The sequence below is a fragment of the Prenolepis imparis genome, unplaced genomic scaffold (genome assembly GCF_030444845.1).
Source record: "Prenolepis imparis isolate NDT839.2.m4 unplaced genomic scaffold, iyPreImpa1.0 SCAF_18, whole genome shotgun sequence".
NCBI lineage: Eukaryota > Metazoa > Arthropoda > Insecta > Hymenoptera > Formicidae > Prenolepis > Prenolepis imparis.
The window spans coordinates 1022749-1039823 of NW_028141176.1; the positions used below are offsets into that span (position 1 = coordinate 1022749).

At 32.7% G+C, this 17075-nt stretch overlaps 1 protein-coding gene across 1 annotated transcript in view; it reads right to left on the bottom strand.

Annotated features, from left to right (window-relative positions):
• LOC145946704 (dynein axonemal heavy chain 7-like) overlaps positions 1 to 17075 on the bottom strand; it is a 200218-nt gene that overhangs the window by 134904 nt on the left and 48239 nt on the right. Inside the window, exons 7-8 of the mRNA XM_083056463.1 lie at positions 16540 to 16793; positions 6985 to 7281 (exon numbers count right to left, since the gene is read on the bottom strand). Coding sequence (XP_082912589.1) covers positions 6985 to 7281; positions 16540 to 16793 — 551 coding nt within the window. The remainder of the gene's footprint in view (positions 1 to 6984; positions 7282 to 16539; positions 16794 to 17075) is intronic.

Genomic DNA, 17075 nt, shown 5'->3' on the forward strand with positions numbered 1-17075 from the left:
AATGTTTTAACTTCTAGTGTATGCTGATTCAGACCAGAGTTGGCGTTCCAGGATGCGATTTTAAGCGTTTGTATCACACTTTTATCTTTGAGACAAGAGTAGTAAGGAGGTTAAGCATGGTATCCATGCGCTCCATAAGTTTGCTTATCATGAGTTCTAGGTAGGAATAATTCTGTTGAGTCGTTGTTTGTTGCAGCTGTAGGTTAGGTGCAGTTTGCTGGTTTGATGCCGTAACCGCTTGAGTGAATGTGGTATTTGATTTAAGATTGTTGGTGTTGTTAGTAGTTGTCTGTTTGTTTGTTTGCACTGTTGCTTCTTGTTGTTTTGGTCTGAGTGTAGGGTATTTTCTTTTTTGAATTTCCTTATAGACAATGCAGCCTTTATAGCTTGCTGGGCGATTGCCTTTGCAGAGAGCGCATGTAGCTGCGGTTTCTTTGGGTTTGATGCATAGCGAAGTCAGATGGTTGTTTCCACATTTGACGCATCGTGGTTGTCTGTTGCAGTATGATTTTGTATGACCATATCTTTGACATCTCAGGCACTATACAACTTCTCGTTTAGTGTGAGAAGGTTCAACTTGTACTCTCATATTCTGTAGGAACTGTATGTCGTAAATTGATTTGTTGTTTTCTTGCGGTTTTAGATTTACATAGAACATCGAGAGCGGCGTTTTTGTTATACGATATTTGATGTTATGGATACTAGTTACTGTGTGTCCTTTTTTGGTGATTTCTTCTGTCAATTCTGTTATGTCGACAGTGTGATGGATGTTCCGGATTACCATCCTGAAGCTCTTTTCCTGATTGAGTTGATATGTGTGAAATGCCGTTTTTTTAGCAGTTAAGGTTTTTATGATTTTTGTATAGTTTTCGGGATCAGTAGGTTGTACTTTGACTTGATTTTTCCCAGTAATTTTGAAGGAATATCCTTCTTTTGCAACAGCGTCAAGAGTTTCCACGAGCGGCTTAATGTATAGTACGTCGGGAATAAGGATGGGCGGTGTCTTTAATGTTTTATTTTTATCCTTTTGTGTCTCTTCAGAGTAGACGTCCGTTATTTGACTTAATGCTTGGAAGCGGTTGGCACTGTTTACTGTTACATATTCGGTGATTGGTTTTTGTTTGGTGTTTCTTATGAGTATCTGGGCTGCTTCTTTGCCTTTTCTTGCTTTCTATCGTCTGCCAGTTGTTTTCTTGATTTTCTGATATTGGTGAGTCATTATAGCACTGGGATCCTATCATTGGCTGCGAATGCGATATACGTACGTTGGGAGGCTGAGTAGCAACTTGCCCTTGTTCATTGACCTGTACAAAGGTTTGGGATTGACCCGTGGCGGCGGCCATTTGGCCGTCACCTTATCTAATTTTCTGTTATGCGAAATGCCCAGCGTATAAGCGTTCGCGGCCGTACTGATTAATTCAGAACTGTTACCCGTCGCGCGCTCGCGCGCCACAGCAAAACGGTCGATTATCGCAGTGTGTTTACTATGCTCACGGAGCAGCACCGAAACACGTCCGTCCCCGGCAACGGCTCGGGCGACACTGTATTGAGTTTTGAAGTTCAGAACTATAGGAATGAATAATGTCGAAATATCTCTTTTTCTGTTTTGAAGATCGAATGTCATTGACAAACTTGTGTGTAAACACAACAGTCTTTGCACTGTAAACAAAGCTCCATCCATTCGTACCAAATAATTTTCCAAAGAAATTTCAGACGCACAATGTCAGTCAACCACTCGCTCTCTTATTGATAGATGTAATGCTTGTCTCCGGACTGGAGGTCATTATTTTGAACAAAATATTTAATAATTAAATTAAATTGATTATTGTAAAGCAATAAAGAGGATAAATCTAAATTATTTCGACATTATTCCTTCCTATAGTTCTATAACTTCAAAAGTAAATATCTCTTCAACGAAGCGTTTGCGAGTAAACTTTCAGATAAAATTTTTGTTTGTTTTGAGGTCCTGAATTCATATTTTAAGTTTGGCCATTTAACCTGGAAACACCCGTATATGGTTGAATTTAGAAAAAAATAAACTTTTAATTTGGTAAAAAAAAATTATTTAGTTTTGAAAAATATTAGGTAATGGAGGTTTTTGAAAAAAAAAATAAAAATATAAAAATGTTTTCTTCTAACTTTAAAGTTTAAAGTATTCTTCAAGCAATTAAACTGTTATTTAACATTTTTTTATCTCTTATAATTTCGATATTTGACTCTAAAAGAAAACACCGTTTTTTTTTAAATGGGTGTTTTACCTCTTAAACCTCAAAATCCGCACATATAAAAAAAACGTGTTTTTTTACATATTTGTGTTTAACAACATAATTTTAAAGGAGAATTAAATCGGTTCCGAACAGTTGTGACATATCCCTTGTAAGTCAAAAGTTGAATGGGTCTATTCTACAAAATGCTCTATAACGCTGTATCTCTATAAGCTATATATCACTGTAGAGCAAAAAAGAAAAAGCAAAGAGCGAAAAAAAGAAAGCTACAGAATACAGAGCTTATAGAGCGAAAATTTTTTTACAGAATATACGACTAAACAGTCATATTTTTTCATAGAAACATCTGACAAAAAAATGTTTCGATTAAAACTAGAGTCGTATATTCTGTAAGAAAATTTTCGCTCTAGTAGATATTTTTATTGATTCCCCAGAGGGATACAATTTCGCTTACAAAAACCTTACATACTAACTTATCCTCTATCTCTAATTCTAAAACCTAAAATTACTCTACGCTTCTACCCTCGAGTGTGGACGCGGATGGTTCGCGAGTCTCGCTTGCTACGCTCCCCATCCTCGAATCGTCCACATACACACACATACACCTCTCTCGCCTGGGACTTCCGTTTCCTCTTGCCGATTCCTCTACTTGTTTGATCTATTTTAATTAACCCCTTCACAAACTCTAAAAACTAAATTCCATTTGCCCTCTTCATCCCCCCTCTTCACTTGCTTCCCCCCTTTTCGGTGACCAAGAATTCTTTTTACTCGCTCTGAGTGCTTGTTCCTCTTTCTCCCCGCTTATATCCCTTTCCTCCCTCTTCCTTTTCCACATCTCCTCGATATTCTCCAAACTGCCTCCCCTTTCCCTCCCTTTTATACTATCCTTTCCTTCTAATACTTTCTTCATCTTGTACCCCTTAACTTTCTAATCAGGTATTCCCTCTCTGCTATCGCCGCTCCTATTCTATGCCTTAAACTTTCCTCCGTTGACTTCCCTCTCTATACTTCCTGCTCCTAGGCTTAGATCCTCGCTTCTTTGCGCGCCCCCTCTATATCCTTCTACTCTATGCTCCGACCTCTATCCGCGTTTCCTTTCTCATCCTTCTGTATTCCGTGACTCAAGTTACTCTCTACCTGTCACTTACATATACCCTCCCAACCTTTATTCTCGACTCTCCTGTAGCCTCCACCTTCACCACCACACTCTCACACGTCCACTCTCTCCACACCCACACTTCTACTACCTTTCTCTCTTCACTCTTTCACCGTCCTAAACACGCTTGCCACTCGCCCACGTGTCACTTTCCCACGCACCGGAAACGGAAGTCCAAATTTTCGCTCTATAAACTCTGTAACTCTGTAGCTCTTTCTTTTTTTTTTGCTCTTTGCTTTTTCTTTTTTACTCTAGTGATACATAGCTTACAGAGATACAGCGTTATAGAGCATTTTTACAGAATAGATTCATAAGTTGTTTTCTTTTATAGAATCCAAAAATGTAATTTTATATAGAGTATTCTATTTTTAAAATTTTATAGTTAACTCGCGCCCCATCCATCCGAGGTTTGGAAATTAATATCCATTCAAGTTTGAAGATTCTTCAGACTCATACAATTCAAGACCCTAACCTTTAAAATCTATGGCATAATTTCCGAAATATTAAGCTGTAAAGAATTATGTGGGCCACTCTGTATATTGTATATCGATAATATGTGGATAGATAATTAGGACGCGCGGTTTAAACTTAAATTATGTTTTTATAACACAGCATTAATAACACAATAATCAATGTTGCCAGCTATCTGAAAATAAAAATGTAGAAATAAAATATATCCGTTTATTTTTTTACTTTTCCTCGTATTATCAATAATCGGTACAATTATCCATTCAATACATATTCTTCTAAAATTTTCTATTGTAGGACATGGTTATACATATATCTAATATTTGTGAAAATATTAGTGCTATAAATATCGTCACAAATTTATTTGTGGATGTCTTGCACTGCGGTCATTTTATGGAGAACGAGTAGTTAATTCATAGAAATTATGATTAAATAATAAAGTATAATTAATTAATTGATTAGGTACACGATTTTAAAGAATTGATAATTTTCTACGCAAAATATAGTCCATTATCCCATTACTTTCATGTAAAAGTTCAACATATAATAAAAAAATAAAAAAAAATAAAAAAATCATAAAAATTTATCAATAAAGAGTTCTTTTGAAGAAATTTTCATAACTATATTTTAAAAGAAACACATAATTGAGAGTCAAAACAAGTTTAGTATTAATCAGTTATTGTAATATATTTATGTATAATATAATATATACAGGGTGTCCTAAAACTACTGTATTAATTCTTATTGGCAGATTTCTTAGAACATTTCAAGGCGAAAATCTTAATAGAAAAATATCAAGGCTATAATAGTTTTTAAACAGGAAACGATTATATTTTATGAATAACGAGGTTGGGATTTCGCGCGCTCAGACATGGCGAAATAACAGATAAAAGAAGTGACTACGAATAAGGTGCACTTTTTATGATATTATGATTATTGTATACCAGGCCTGCGGCCGAGTTGCACATTTCGGCCGATTTTTACTTGCTGCTATCTTCACTTTTTTCATTTCATAGTATCTAAATTCTTAAAGTGAAGATAGCAGCAAGCAAAAATCGGCCGAAATGTGCAACTCGGCCGCAGGCCTGTTGTATATAATAGTAATAGCATTGTCATTATATGTTTTCCCGCTTCTTTACGCATTGCATAAGTATATTCTTTTTATAAATAATGGATGCAACTAAAGGCATCTCAAAAATGATTTAAGTAAAAATTTGCAACATGTTTCAACTTTACTTGTCAAAGTAATCGATCAATGTTACAATGTCTGTTATGTTACGCAATGGTGATTATTTTGAACATTTATTGTAAAAATTTACTTTAATTTACAATTAAAATTTGTTAAATATGTTTAATTTTTAATTACTGATTTCATTACTTTCTACTGGAACAATTCCAAGTAGCAAATTCAAATTGTTCACATTATTTGACATCATCGACATCAAAATGATGGTCATTCGACGTTAAAATGATGTCATCTGATGTACGGTTGCTATCTGAGTTGCAATTTTTTGTATATCATTGCAAACATTTCGAAATATTCCAGAAAATGCAAAATAAATAAATATTAAATCTAATCTATTCTATAATCTGTTCTATTACAATTTATCTCGCACAGCGTAGCTTAGTAATATTGATCGATTATTTTGCTGAAGTTGAAAATTACAAATTTTTATTTGAAATATTTTTTAGATGCCTTTAATTCTCGCATACATTATTCGTAAAAAGAATATACTAATGCAATGCGTAGAGAAACGGGAAAACATATAATGACAATACTATGGTAAATTTATATGATAATATAAAAATAATCATAATATAAAAAAAGCGTCCCATTCATAAAAACACTTTCACTTGTCATTTCGCCATATCTGAGCGCGCAAAATCTCAGCCCTATCATTTGTAAAATATAATCACTTCCCATCTAAAAACTATTATAGCCTCGACATTTTTGTATTAGAATTTTCGTCTTAAAATGTTCTAAGAAATCTGTCATTAAAAGAAAATATGGTAGTTTCAGGACACCGTGTATAATATAAACATAAAAATCAAGCTCATTTGACATATGTTCAAATATCTATTTAAAATTATACAAATTGTATATATGTGAAATCTAATTACATTATGTTTCTAATCACAAAGTTACAACAATTTATAAATAATTATAAAAGATAACTAAATTAAAAAAGTAATGCGACACATACATTCTAATATTTGGGATATTTATCAAGATTAATATTTTAGAAAGAATAAGAGAGAAAAGAGACAAAAGAAAAAAAAGAGAAAGAAAAGAGAAAAAAAAAAGAAGATGAAAAGAAAAAGAATAGAGAATATATACAGGGTGTTTCTAAAACTATATATGTCAGAAATTTTAAGGGTGTATTCTAGGGATCAAAATAAGAAAAAAAGTTTCTATAAACATGGGTCTAAAAATGAAAATTAGCACCTTCCCATATCTCCCCCTCAAAATCGGATCAAATTGTCAAAACTACATAAAAATAAAGATCACTATTAATTATTACACTATGCAAAATTTCAATCGAGCTGTAAAAAAGTCTTCGAGAGCTATAATACATTTTTCGATTTTTCCCTCCAACTTTAGGGGGCTATAACTTGGAGGCAAAGCATTTTTGGACCCATGTTTATAGGAACTTTTTTTCTTATTTTGATCCCTAGAATACGATCTTAAAATCTTTGATATAGTTTTAGAAACATCTTGTACAGTACCCTCCATAAGTTTGGAAACACCTTACGTTTTTCAAATAAATAGTCGCACGGCAGCGATCTGCGCGGATTTTTGGTATAAATATATTGTATCACCCGTTAAAATGCGCCCAGAAACATTGTTCTACGATCTCTCTAAACCGAGATATGGCTGCTTAAAAATCATCAAATTTTGCTAGTTTTAAAGCACTCCCCTAATTGTTTTGCGTAGTATATATTTCCATCTAAGACATTTGCAACATTTGTTAAATAAACACAAAGCAAAATGAATCGATTTTAATATGTATTTTCTTTATATTGTATACTTTTATAAAATGTTTCCAAGCTTATGGAGGGTACTGTATATAAAATGAGAAAAAAAGGAGAAGTATAAGGAACAATAGAAAAAGTGAGATGGAATAATAAAAAGACCTCATTTTCCAGATGAATCTTTTTAGTCATTATTTCGTGGAGGTTCTCGCGTAGAATGTCCAGCTTCTTATTCAATTCGGTTAGCATTTGTTGCCTTTCACGTAAGAACGTGAGAGTGTTATTGTAATCCTGTTCAGCGGCAGCGAGTTTGGCTTTCTTCGGCATAACTATTTTTGCCACTTCATCGTACAATACCATCGCGCGTACCCATTTGCACAGACCCTCGGCGGCTTGAGAAGCATACGCCACGACTTTTGGCTCAAAATTCTTATTCGTCATGTATGTTTTTTTTATTTCCTAATGCATTATAATTATGTATTAATTGTCTAATATTTAATTCTTTTAGGATAAAGTTCCGAAAAGAGCTTACCTCCGATTTCGATAAAACTTTGTGAAAAGCTTTTTTTCAAGTTAAAATGGAAGCCTTTAAAAGGAATTTTGACGATTTCTATAAGAAAGCTATTTGTTAATAGAAAATAGTAAAAAATATAATAATTATATATGTTACTACATATGTACACTTCTATTAATATGCAATCTAATTTACTGATATGTATGTAAAAACAATACATGTATAGGTGGGGGAGGAGCAAAGCCCCTCCTCCTGTACTCTCATCCCGAAAAAACTAAGCCAACTCAATCTATATCAATACATATACACTGAGCACAAATGAAAAAATAGACAATCGTTGTCGAATAACGACTAATAAAAAATGTAAACAAATAATACTTGAAAATTAAGAGTGAGCAACTTTACTTTTTGCTCTGAATTCTAAAAGCTTCCATTTTTTATATATTTCAACGCCATTGAAATCGATGAAGTCGTCACAAATGTGCATAATAATTATACTTTTTACCATTTTCTCTTAAAACATGCCTTTTTAATAAGAGTCCCAAAATTCCTTTTAGAGGTTTTTATTTTAACCTCAAAACAAGCTTTTCACAAACATTGATATCGAAAGTAATCCTTTTTCGGAACTGCACCCCTCTATTACGAACTCAATTTAATATGAATGATGAAAATTACATTGGCTATGCGAGCCAAACGTGGATGTCAGTATGTATGCTTCCAATGAAATTAATTTTTTCGTTGGAATTTAATTCATTGTGCACGAGGCACGAATTTTGCTTGGTATTTATGCCAAGACTTTATTTGGGAATAATCTCAATTCGGATTCGGGAAATTAAATCTCGAATTGAGATTATTCCCAAATAAAGTCTTGGCATAAATACCAAGCAAAATTCGTGCCTCGTGCACAATGAATTAAATTCCAACGAAAAAATTAATTTCATTGGAAGCATACGTACTGACATCCACGTTTGGCTCGCATAGCCAATGTAATTTTCATCATTCATATTTGATATATAACGAGCGTTTATAAATTCACATGGTTTGAACTCAATTTAATAATTTTGATATTTTTTTCTAATTCAATTTAATTTTTATAATATTCCGTTAATTATCTTTTTAATCATTCTACAAATTTTTTTAAATTTAATCTATATTTTAATAACACTTTATCAAAAAAATTGACCAGAACAAGACTAATCGTTTCTCATAATTTTTTTGGACTGAATACGAATCCGATTTTTAAATTATTCTATTACGTCACAATTTTGAGAAATTCCAATTAAAGTTGCAAAAAGGGCTATTTTCACGAATTTTATCACATTACAGTTACAATACGTGACGTGCTAGAAAAGTTTTAGTACAACCAAAATAAAGTATGTTGTTAGGACTGTCAATCCTCAAAAGAAATGTTTGATATCGATTATAAATCAATAAGATGTCCATGGTTAAATGCCATGTATTGCGAAAGTTAGCTGTTACTTAGGTCATTGACGATTTACTAAATAGCCTTCAATTATGTTTATTTAAACTAAAGTTTTTTAGGTCGCAGAATACGAATTCAATGTCAAAATTGTCAAATTCTAAATGGTGGACTCACAATATGGCAAATTTATAAAAAAATATTTGTAAATATTTACATCCGCCATATTGAGTCCATTATTTTGAATTTGACAATTTTGACATTGAATTCGTATTCTGCGACCTAAAAAACTTTAGTTTAAATAAACATAATTGAAGGCTATTTAGTAAATCGTCAATGACCTAATTGTAAGTCACAGCTAACTTCCGTAACACACCTGATATTTAACCATGGATATCTTATTAACCATAACCGACACTAAAAATTTTTTTTGAGGGTTGAAAGTCCTAACAAGATACTTTATTTTGGTTGTAATAAAACTTCTCTAGCACGTCACATATTATAGCTATAATATGACGAAATTTGTGAAAATAGCTCTTTTTGCAACTTTAAACTTTATTAACTTTATTGCAAATTTCTCAAAATTGTGACGTGATGGAGCAATTTGAAAATCAGATTTGTATTTAGCGTCCAAAAAACTATAAGAAATAACTAGTCTCGTTCCGGTGTTCGAAAAGTTATTTTTTGTTGAACAGTGTAATATTTGTACCTACATCTACAATATAGAGTATAGCAGTGTATGGGCAACTATAAAGCGTCAAAACAAATGACGTTACTGGTGCTTTAGGCGTGGCCGACTAAAAGGGCGTTCTGATTAATCCGTCCCATAGTTGCTCATGCTCCAATTGGCTGGTAATCATAGCCATGTGGAAAGAGGCTATACTCTGATAGCTCGCTCCATAGCTAAGTAGGCTCTGAATAAGCTCGCTCAATAGTTGCTCAGCATTCTTAGAGCGTGGATGATTATTTATTTATGATGATTTAATAAAAAAGAAGACTTAATTTTTTTAGAAACCATAACTATATGTAAAAGCATAAATAATAATACAAATTTTTGAAAATTAATACATACGTAATATATATATATATATATACACAGGGTGTCACGTAATTCGTGCCCCACCCGTGCAGATAGAGCAATGTTTCGTGGTTACTAGGTGGTTACTATGCTCGGGAGCAAAACGGTGGAAGGCCCTCTCCTTCTACTGCGAGAAAGTCATGTCACAGAAGGAGGAGACGGGGGGACGCGCTCTCGCCTCCGAATCTCGGGAGGAGAGAGATGACCCTTCCTGGTTGCCTGGGCGAGGAAGGGGCCCTCGCCGGGGAGGGGGCGTGGGAGGGTCAGGCCCCGTTCCGCTCCAGGGGCTCAATTCTGTACACGCGTATCGACAACTATCGGTTCGGTAAGTTAGCGACGTTTGTCGCTTGCACCACCGACACAGACGGATTGAACCTATTCTATACAATGGTCATAACGATATCCATCGTTGCAAGCGACAGTCGTCGGTAAGACTCTATCGAAAAGTACAGTCATAGATAAAAGAGAGTTCTCAGCCAATAGCATTGCAAATTGTAGAAAGGTCCTAAAGGTTTACAAAAGAAGAACATTCCGTCGTCTTTCGCGCCACGTTACTTATTACGTTCTATTAATCATATATTATTTAGACTCGTAAATTTAGATTTACAGAATGTTAATTTTACAATTATTATAAAATTTACATTTAAACTTAACTATTATTATTATATTGTATCGAGAATTGATAGTTTTTATCATATATAATTTTAATTGTTGATCAATATTAGAAATAAGGCTCTGAATATAAATTAATAAATATTACAGAATATAAAATATAAAATATAACAGAATATAAAATTGAAATTAAAATATAATATAATATAATATAATAAATATAATATAAAATATAACAAAATATAAAATATAAAATAAAATATAAAATAGAATGTATAAAATTATAACAAAAATGGTTAACAACAAAAAAAGAAAGTTACTTATAATACATAAATTGGTTGAAAAATAAAAGCATCGTGTCGCGAGAGCGAATATGCCAAGTATATAGTGATAACATTATTAACACTAACAATAAGTCAATATAATTTTTATCATATATAATTTTAATTGTTGATCAGTAATTTAGAAATAAAAATCTCTGAATATAAATTAATAAATATTACAGAATATAAAATATAATATGTAAAATATAAAATAGAATATTAAATATAACAGAAGTGGTTAACAACAACAAATAGAAAAATTTGAAAAGAAAGTCACTTTTACATAAATTGGTTGAAAAATTAAAACACAGCGTGTCGCGAAAGTGAATTTGCCAAGTATAATGATGTGACATTAACGCAATAAGTTAAAATATAAATGATATAAGAGATTAATAAAAATAAGTTACAGATAAGTTAAATTCTTTTTGTTTTTTTTTCTTTTTATTAATCTTTCATTATTTATATATTATTTATTATTATTAGATACTAAAAATGATTCAATAGAAGGGTTGAAACATTTATCGTTTAATTAAAAATAATAAATAATTGTTTATGGCACTTTATATTTAGTGTATTTGGCTCTTGCCTTTTTCAATTTAATATTTATAATAAATTGATCAAATAATAGAGCTATTTGTAAAAAATATCACTAAAAAGTTGTCGGTATAACATTTTCGTCCTACCCGGGGTACCTCGATAAAAGTTGTCGGTCACTATCGACATTGTCGGTCATGACCGACGATCGTCGAAACGTGTTCATCGTTACGACGCGTACAGAATCGCTTTTATCGATACGTGTTGCTTGACGCTGTTAACGACACCGGCGACTATCGGTGAACAGAATTGAGCCCCAGATGATACCGCGGTGTGATGAAACCGGCGGGGGAGGACCCGGGACACCTAAGTCCTGAACTCCTCCCCCGCCGACCTCGGAAGAGGGGCAAGGGGGATTCGATCCCGCTCTGGCGGGAGTGGATCACCTAAACCCTAAAGGAAACCCCCTCGACTGACGGCTGAATCCGAAAACGAAGGAGCCACAGTCGGGGGGCCGGGGGGGGGAATCACAAGGGGCCAAACCGGCTAGAGTTTGGTATCCCATTGCAAGTGATCCCCCCAGAAGACAGAGACGCGGAAACTGGGATTCTTCTACTGGACACCTTCAGGATGCCAGGGAGGGGACCACACTCCCGTGGGAAGGGCCGCCCGTCCTCTGGGAGCGGTCTTTCGAGGAGAGCCTCCTGGGCTGGCGACCGGATCCACCATTGCCGGCCCATGGGAGGGGGTCACAGGGGACCAAGCGAAAACTTGGCGCCCCACTGCACGTGACCATCCCAGAGAGGGAGGGGGGAGTCGGCCGTGCGCCGCGCGCTCGGCCTTAGGGTCGGGCGTCCTGCTGTTTTCGGCCGGCTCCCTTCCCAATGGGGACTCACATAATGTGAGTCGGACAGTTGAGAGTATATCATAGATTCGAATGCTCATAACGGCTGAAGCGATTGAGTTTTTACTGAGTTCGAATTATAACAGGAAAGTGTCTTCATTTTTCCACTGCTTTGTAAGCGGAAATATCAAAGTCTCAATGTAAAAATTTTTTTAATTTAAAAAACGTCCACATTACCGTCATCATTATTTTTTAAAAGATTTAAAATTATTATTTTTTTTATTATATAAAACTATTTTGTTTTAGATACACACAACAAGACATGAAAGGCAGCTAATCTTCAAAATGATGAAGATCGGATAGTAGGGACAGAAGTTACTAATATAGACCATCGCAGGAAAACAAATAGAAATTTAAAATATATTACAGAGTCATGCAATGATGAATGTAATTTTCATTATAATATTAAGAGGAGTAATAAATTAAAGCAAATACTTATGATTTGCAATCAAAATGAAGAAATGCAAGAAGAAAATCTTAAGGCAAAAGTTACAGCATATTATCCAAGAAAGATAATAGAAAACTGCAAATTTCTCAAAATACGGAGGTTTCCATGGTTATCACATCTAAGAATTTAATTAAAATTTACTTGATTCAAAAAAGGATTGTTTTGTTGGCTTAAATAATATCACAGAAAGTTATCCACGTTCTAAAGAAATATACCAGCTGGCAGATATTTCACATGCAACAACAGAAGCAATAACTCCTATGTCATTTCCCGGTATCTCTTCCTCGCTTTCTCAATTTCACCGGCAGTATGACAATCCACATAGAGTGAAAGAATAACTTTTATCAGATAAATAATTTTCTAAGCATTAAATCAGTCAGTACAAGAAAATATTGTTATTGCATTAATCTTCTTTGTGTACGTTTGTAGGAAGTCCTTAGCAATTAGAACCTGTGACCCCTTTTATCATTTTGTCCAGTAAAACGCAAGTTATGCATCTTAAACGTAAATTTAGTGTGTCCAACTACGGACAGTCATTCGATTTTTGATTGCAAAAAATGAAAGTGCAACGAATATTCATCGCCAATTAGTAGAAGTTTATGGGGAAAAATGCATAAGCATTCAAATAGTACGTGTTGCCAGTCATTGAGCGCTAAGAACGAATCATTTGAATGATCATGCATTTTTCCTATAAACTGCTAATTGGCGATGGATAATCGTTGCACTTTCCATTTTTGCAATCAAAAATCGGATGACTGATGATTGCCCGTAACTCGCAGTCAGACACGCTAAGTAAAAATCGCTCCATGATTGCAGCGTACTTATAGCTGTGAAGTCGCTTCCGCACCAAACCAATGTTTTTAGCATACCCAAACAAAAGTTTTTAATGTCCAGGGATCCGATCATTGTTATTTCTTGAGAAAAAAAAATAGTGAAACTTACTTTTGGACTCCTCGTATTTGTAGTTAAAAGTAATTAATATACCATATAAAATTGAAAGATTTACGAATCGTTAGAAAAAGATTTAGTTATTATAACTAATTACTTTATGTTATAAATAGAAATTTATAAAAATGTGACACACAAACAAACACACACATATTCATTAAAGTTAATTAATACAGTTAAATGTAATTTATAAAGTTTTAAATGAAAAAATTAAAGTTAAATAAAAAAGTATAACACAGTTTTAAGTTATTTATAAATCCAATCATTATTATAAAAATAATAAGATCCTTTGTAATGTTTTAAGGAGAAAATTTTAATATGAAAATTTGGAGGCTATTTATAAAATGAGCAGCGATTAAAGCTTGTTGTAGTATCGACATATTTATATTACAATGTTTTATTTAAAATATTTTGCGGAACTTGTTTTGTTTATTTTAAATTAATATTTTATAGAATCTGTGATTAAAATTTCTCTATTGGTAATTTTAAAATATCCTATATAATTGTAAAAAAATTTTTTACATTTTTAAAATGTTAAAATAACATTTATATACATTGTTACATTTAACATAAGTAACATATTAAAATAACATTTTTTTTAAATTAAAAATTAAATTATAAAAATTAAACAAAAGGTAATATAAATTTTACATGATTTTTAATCAAAAATTTAAATTATTACATGTATAAAATATAAAATTAACTTTTTCATAGTTAATTTTATTATTAAAAATATGTTAATTTTACATAAAATTTATTAAAAATTACTTTGAGATTTGCATTTATTTTGTGTCAAAATATTTAATATAGTATTATTATATAATTATGTTATTTAATATATAGTATTTGTATCACTGTTTAACATACAGGGTGTATCTGAATGATCTGCACAAACTTTGAGAATAAGTTCCAGAGATCTAACAAGCATAAAATGCCTTATAAACATGGGGTCGGAAACGCTTGCTTCTGGAGTTACAACAGTTCGAAATTTTCCTGCAATGCTTGGAGAAATTATCATGACAAATTGCATAGGAATTACAAACTGTTTATTTCTTCGATCTTGCCACATTTTCTGCTTGTTTAAATCCCTGGAACTTATTCCCAAAGTTTGTACAGACTATTCATATACACCCTGTATATATATATATATATATATTATACTTAAGAAATATTTTTTAATCGGCTCTCAATATTAATAAATAAATAAATATGATGTTTTTAGAAGTCGGCAAATAGAGCCAAGCGCGAAAATTAATTTTTAATTTTTCGGAACAGTATCTCTTGGTTTGAGATTACTGAGTTCCATTGATTAATTATTAATTAACCTCGAACTTACAACGGAAAAATAGGCGAGAAAAATATTGGTCCGAAAAGTCGTTGAAGCGGGAATTGAATCCGCGTCTTTCGCTTGCCGGGCGACTGCTCTTACCACTAAGCTATTCAGACCCTTTCGATCCTATATTTTTCATTTGCCTTCTAATAGATGTTAGTAGATAACGCCATGATTAGGCCCAGGCGTAAATAAATATATAACTTAAGAAATATTTTTTAATCGGCTCTCAATATTAATAAATAAATAAATATGATGTTTTTAGAAGTCGGCCAATAGAGCCAAGCGCGAAAATTAATTTTTAATTTTTCGGAACAGTATCTCTTGGTTTGAGATTACTGATATATTTATTTACGCCTGGGCCTAATCATGGCGTTATCTACTAACATCTATTAGAAGGCAAATGAAAAATATAGGATCGAAAGGGTCTGAATAGCTTAGTGATAAGAGCAGTCGCCCGGCAAGCGAAAGACGCGGGTTCAATTCCCGCTTCAGCGACTTTTCGGACCAATATTTTTCTCGCCTATTTTTCCGTTGTAAGTTCGAGGTTAATTAATAATTAATCAATGGAACTCAGTAATCTCAAACCAAGAGATACTGTTCCGAAAAATTAAAAATTAATTTTCGCGCTTGGCTCTATTGGCCGACTTCTAAACACATCATATTTATTTATTTATTAATATTGAGAGCCGATTAAAAAATATTTCTTAAGTTATATATTTATTTACGCCTGGGCCTAATCATGGCGTTATCTATTAACATCTATTAGAAGGCAAATGAAAAATATAGGATCGAAAGGGTCTGAATAGGTTAGTGGTAAGAGCAGTCGCCCGGCAAGCGAAAGACGCGGGTTCAATTCCCGCTTCAGCGACATTTCGGACCAATATTTTTCTCGCCTATTTTTCCGTTGTAAGTTCGAGGTTAATTAATAATTAATCAATGGAACTCAGTAATCTCAAACCAAGAGATACTGTTCCGAAAAATTAAAAATTAATTTTTGCGCTTGGCTCTATTGGCCGACTTCTAAAAACATCATATTTATATATATATATTATGTTTTAACACAAAAATTTATTTAGACCCGTTTGGGATACATGTGATTTGTGTTAAATTTAACACAATTTTTTTAACTATTACTTACTCCTGCCATACTAATCAGTCGCTACCTTACATTCTCGTGTACGACCATTAGCCATTCGTATTTATAAATCGATATATAATAAAAAAAAGGTTTAATTAATTTTTCTCACGAATGCTTGAAAATTGCATCGAGTGATTTTATTTTTGATTAGTTTGATAGTTTTATTAAGTAATATACAATCACAATTACAACATATATCCAACTCATCGAAATCAAAGGAAAGAAATCCTGGTAGTTCCCTTGTAGATCCATTAATTTAAGTTACTCGTAACTAGGTCGCTCAAGTATAGATACACGGTTCGTCTCACTGTTGCTGCATATGACCTTTTTACGTGACTTGGTGCAAGACACTATTGTGTCTGTTTAATGTGATATTTGATTTGATGTTTGATTTAATGAAATGTTTCTCTTAAAAGTAGCGTTAAAGAGATTAAATTTATTGCGCTTGATTCTATATATACATACCTGTATTATATGTTCTGGAATGTTATCTTTATCATATTGTCGCAGAAAATCCAAGAACTTAATGTCACCTAGTAATCTTTTGCTGGGCGGCCAATAATCCAAAATCTTACCACCAGTGATTGGATCTTCAGTTTTAATTGGTGCTACGTTCATCATCACGCATACAGCAGCCATGACTAGTTTGATAACTTCCGGAGGACTTTTCATGGTTTTTATCACGGCAATATCCGCCGGTTTCAACGTATTGAGTGCAGCTATTGTTTTCAAAAAAAATTCTTCATTAAATAATTTTATTATGAATTTATTCAATAATTATTTATAAAAATTAACAAATTTTATTATAAAAAAATAAATATTTTTACAAAAATTATAATATAAATATTATAAAGTTAAATTTACACACACGCACGCACGCACGCACACACAAATACATTCTTAAATGTACAATGGAATTAAACAGATTTATATTGTCAATTTCATTTGTTAATAACTTTTAAGAAGAATGACCGACGGCTAAAACTTTTTGAATGTTGTTC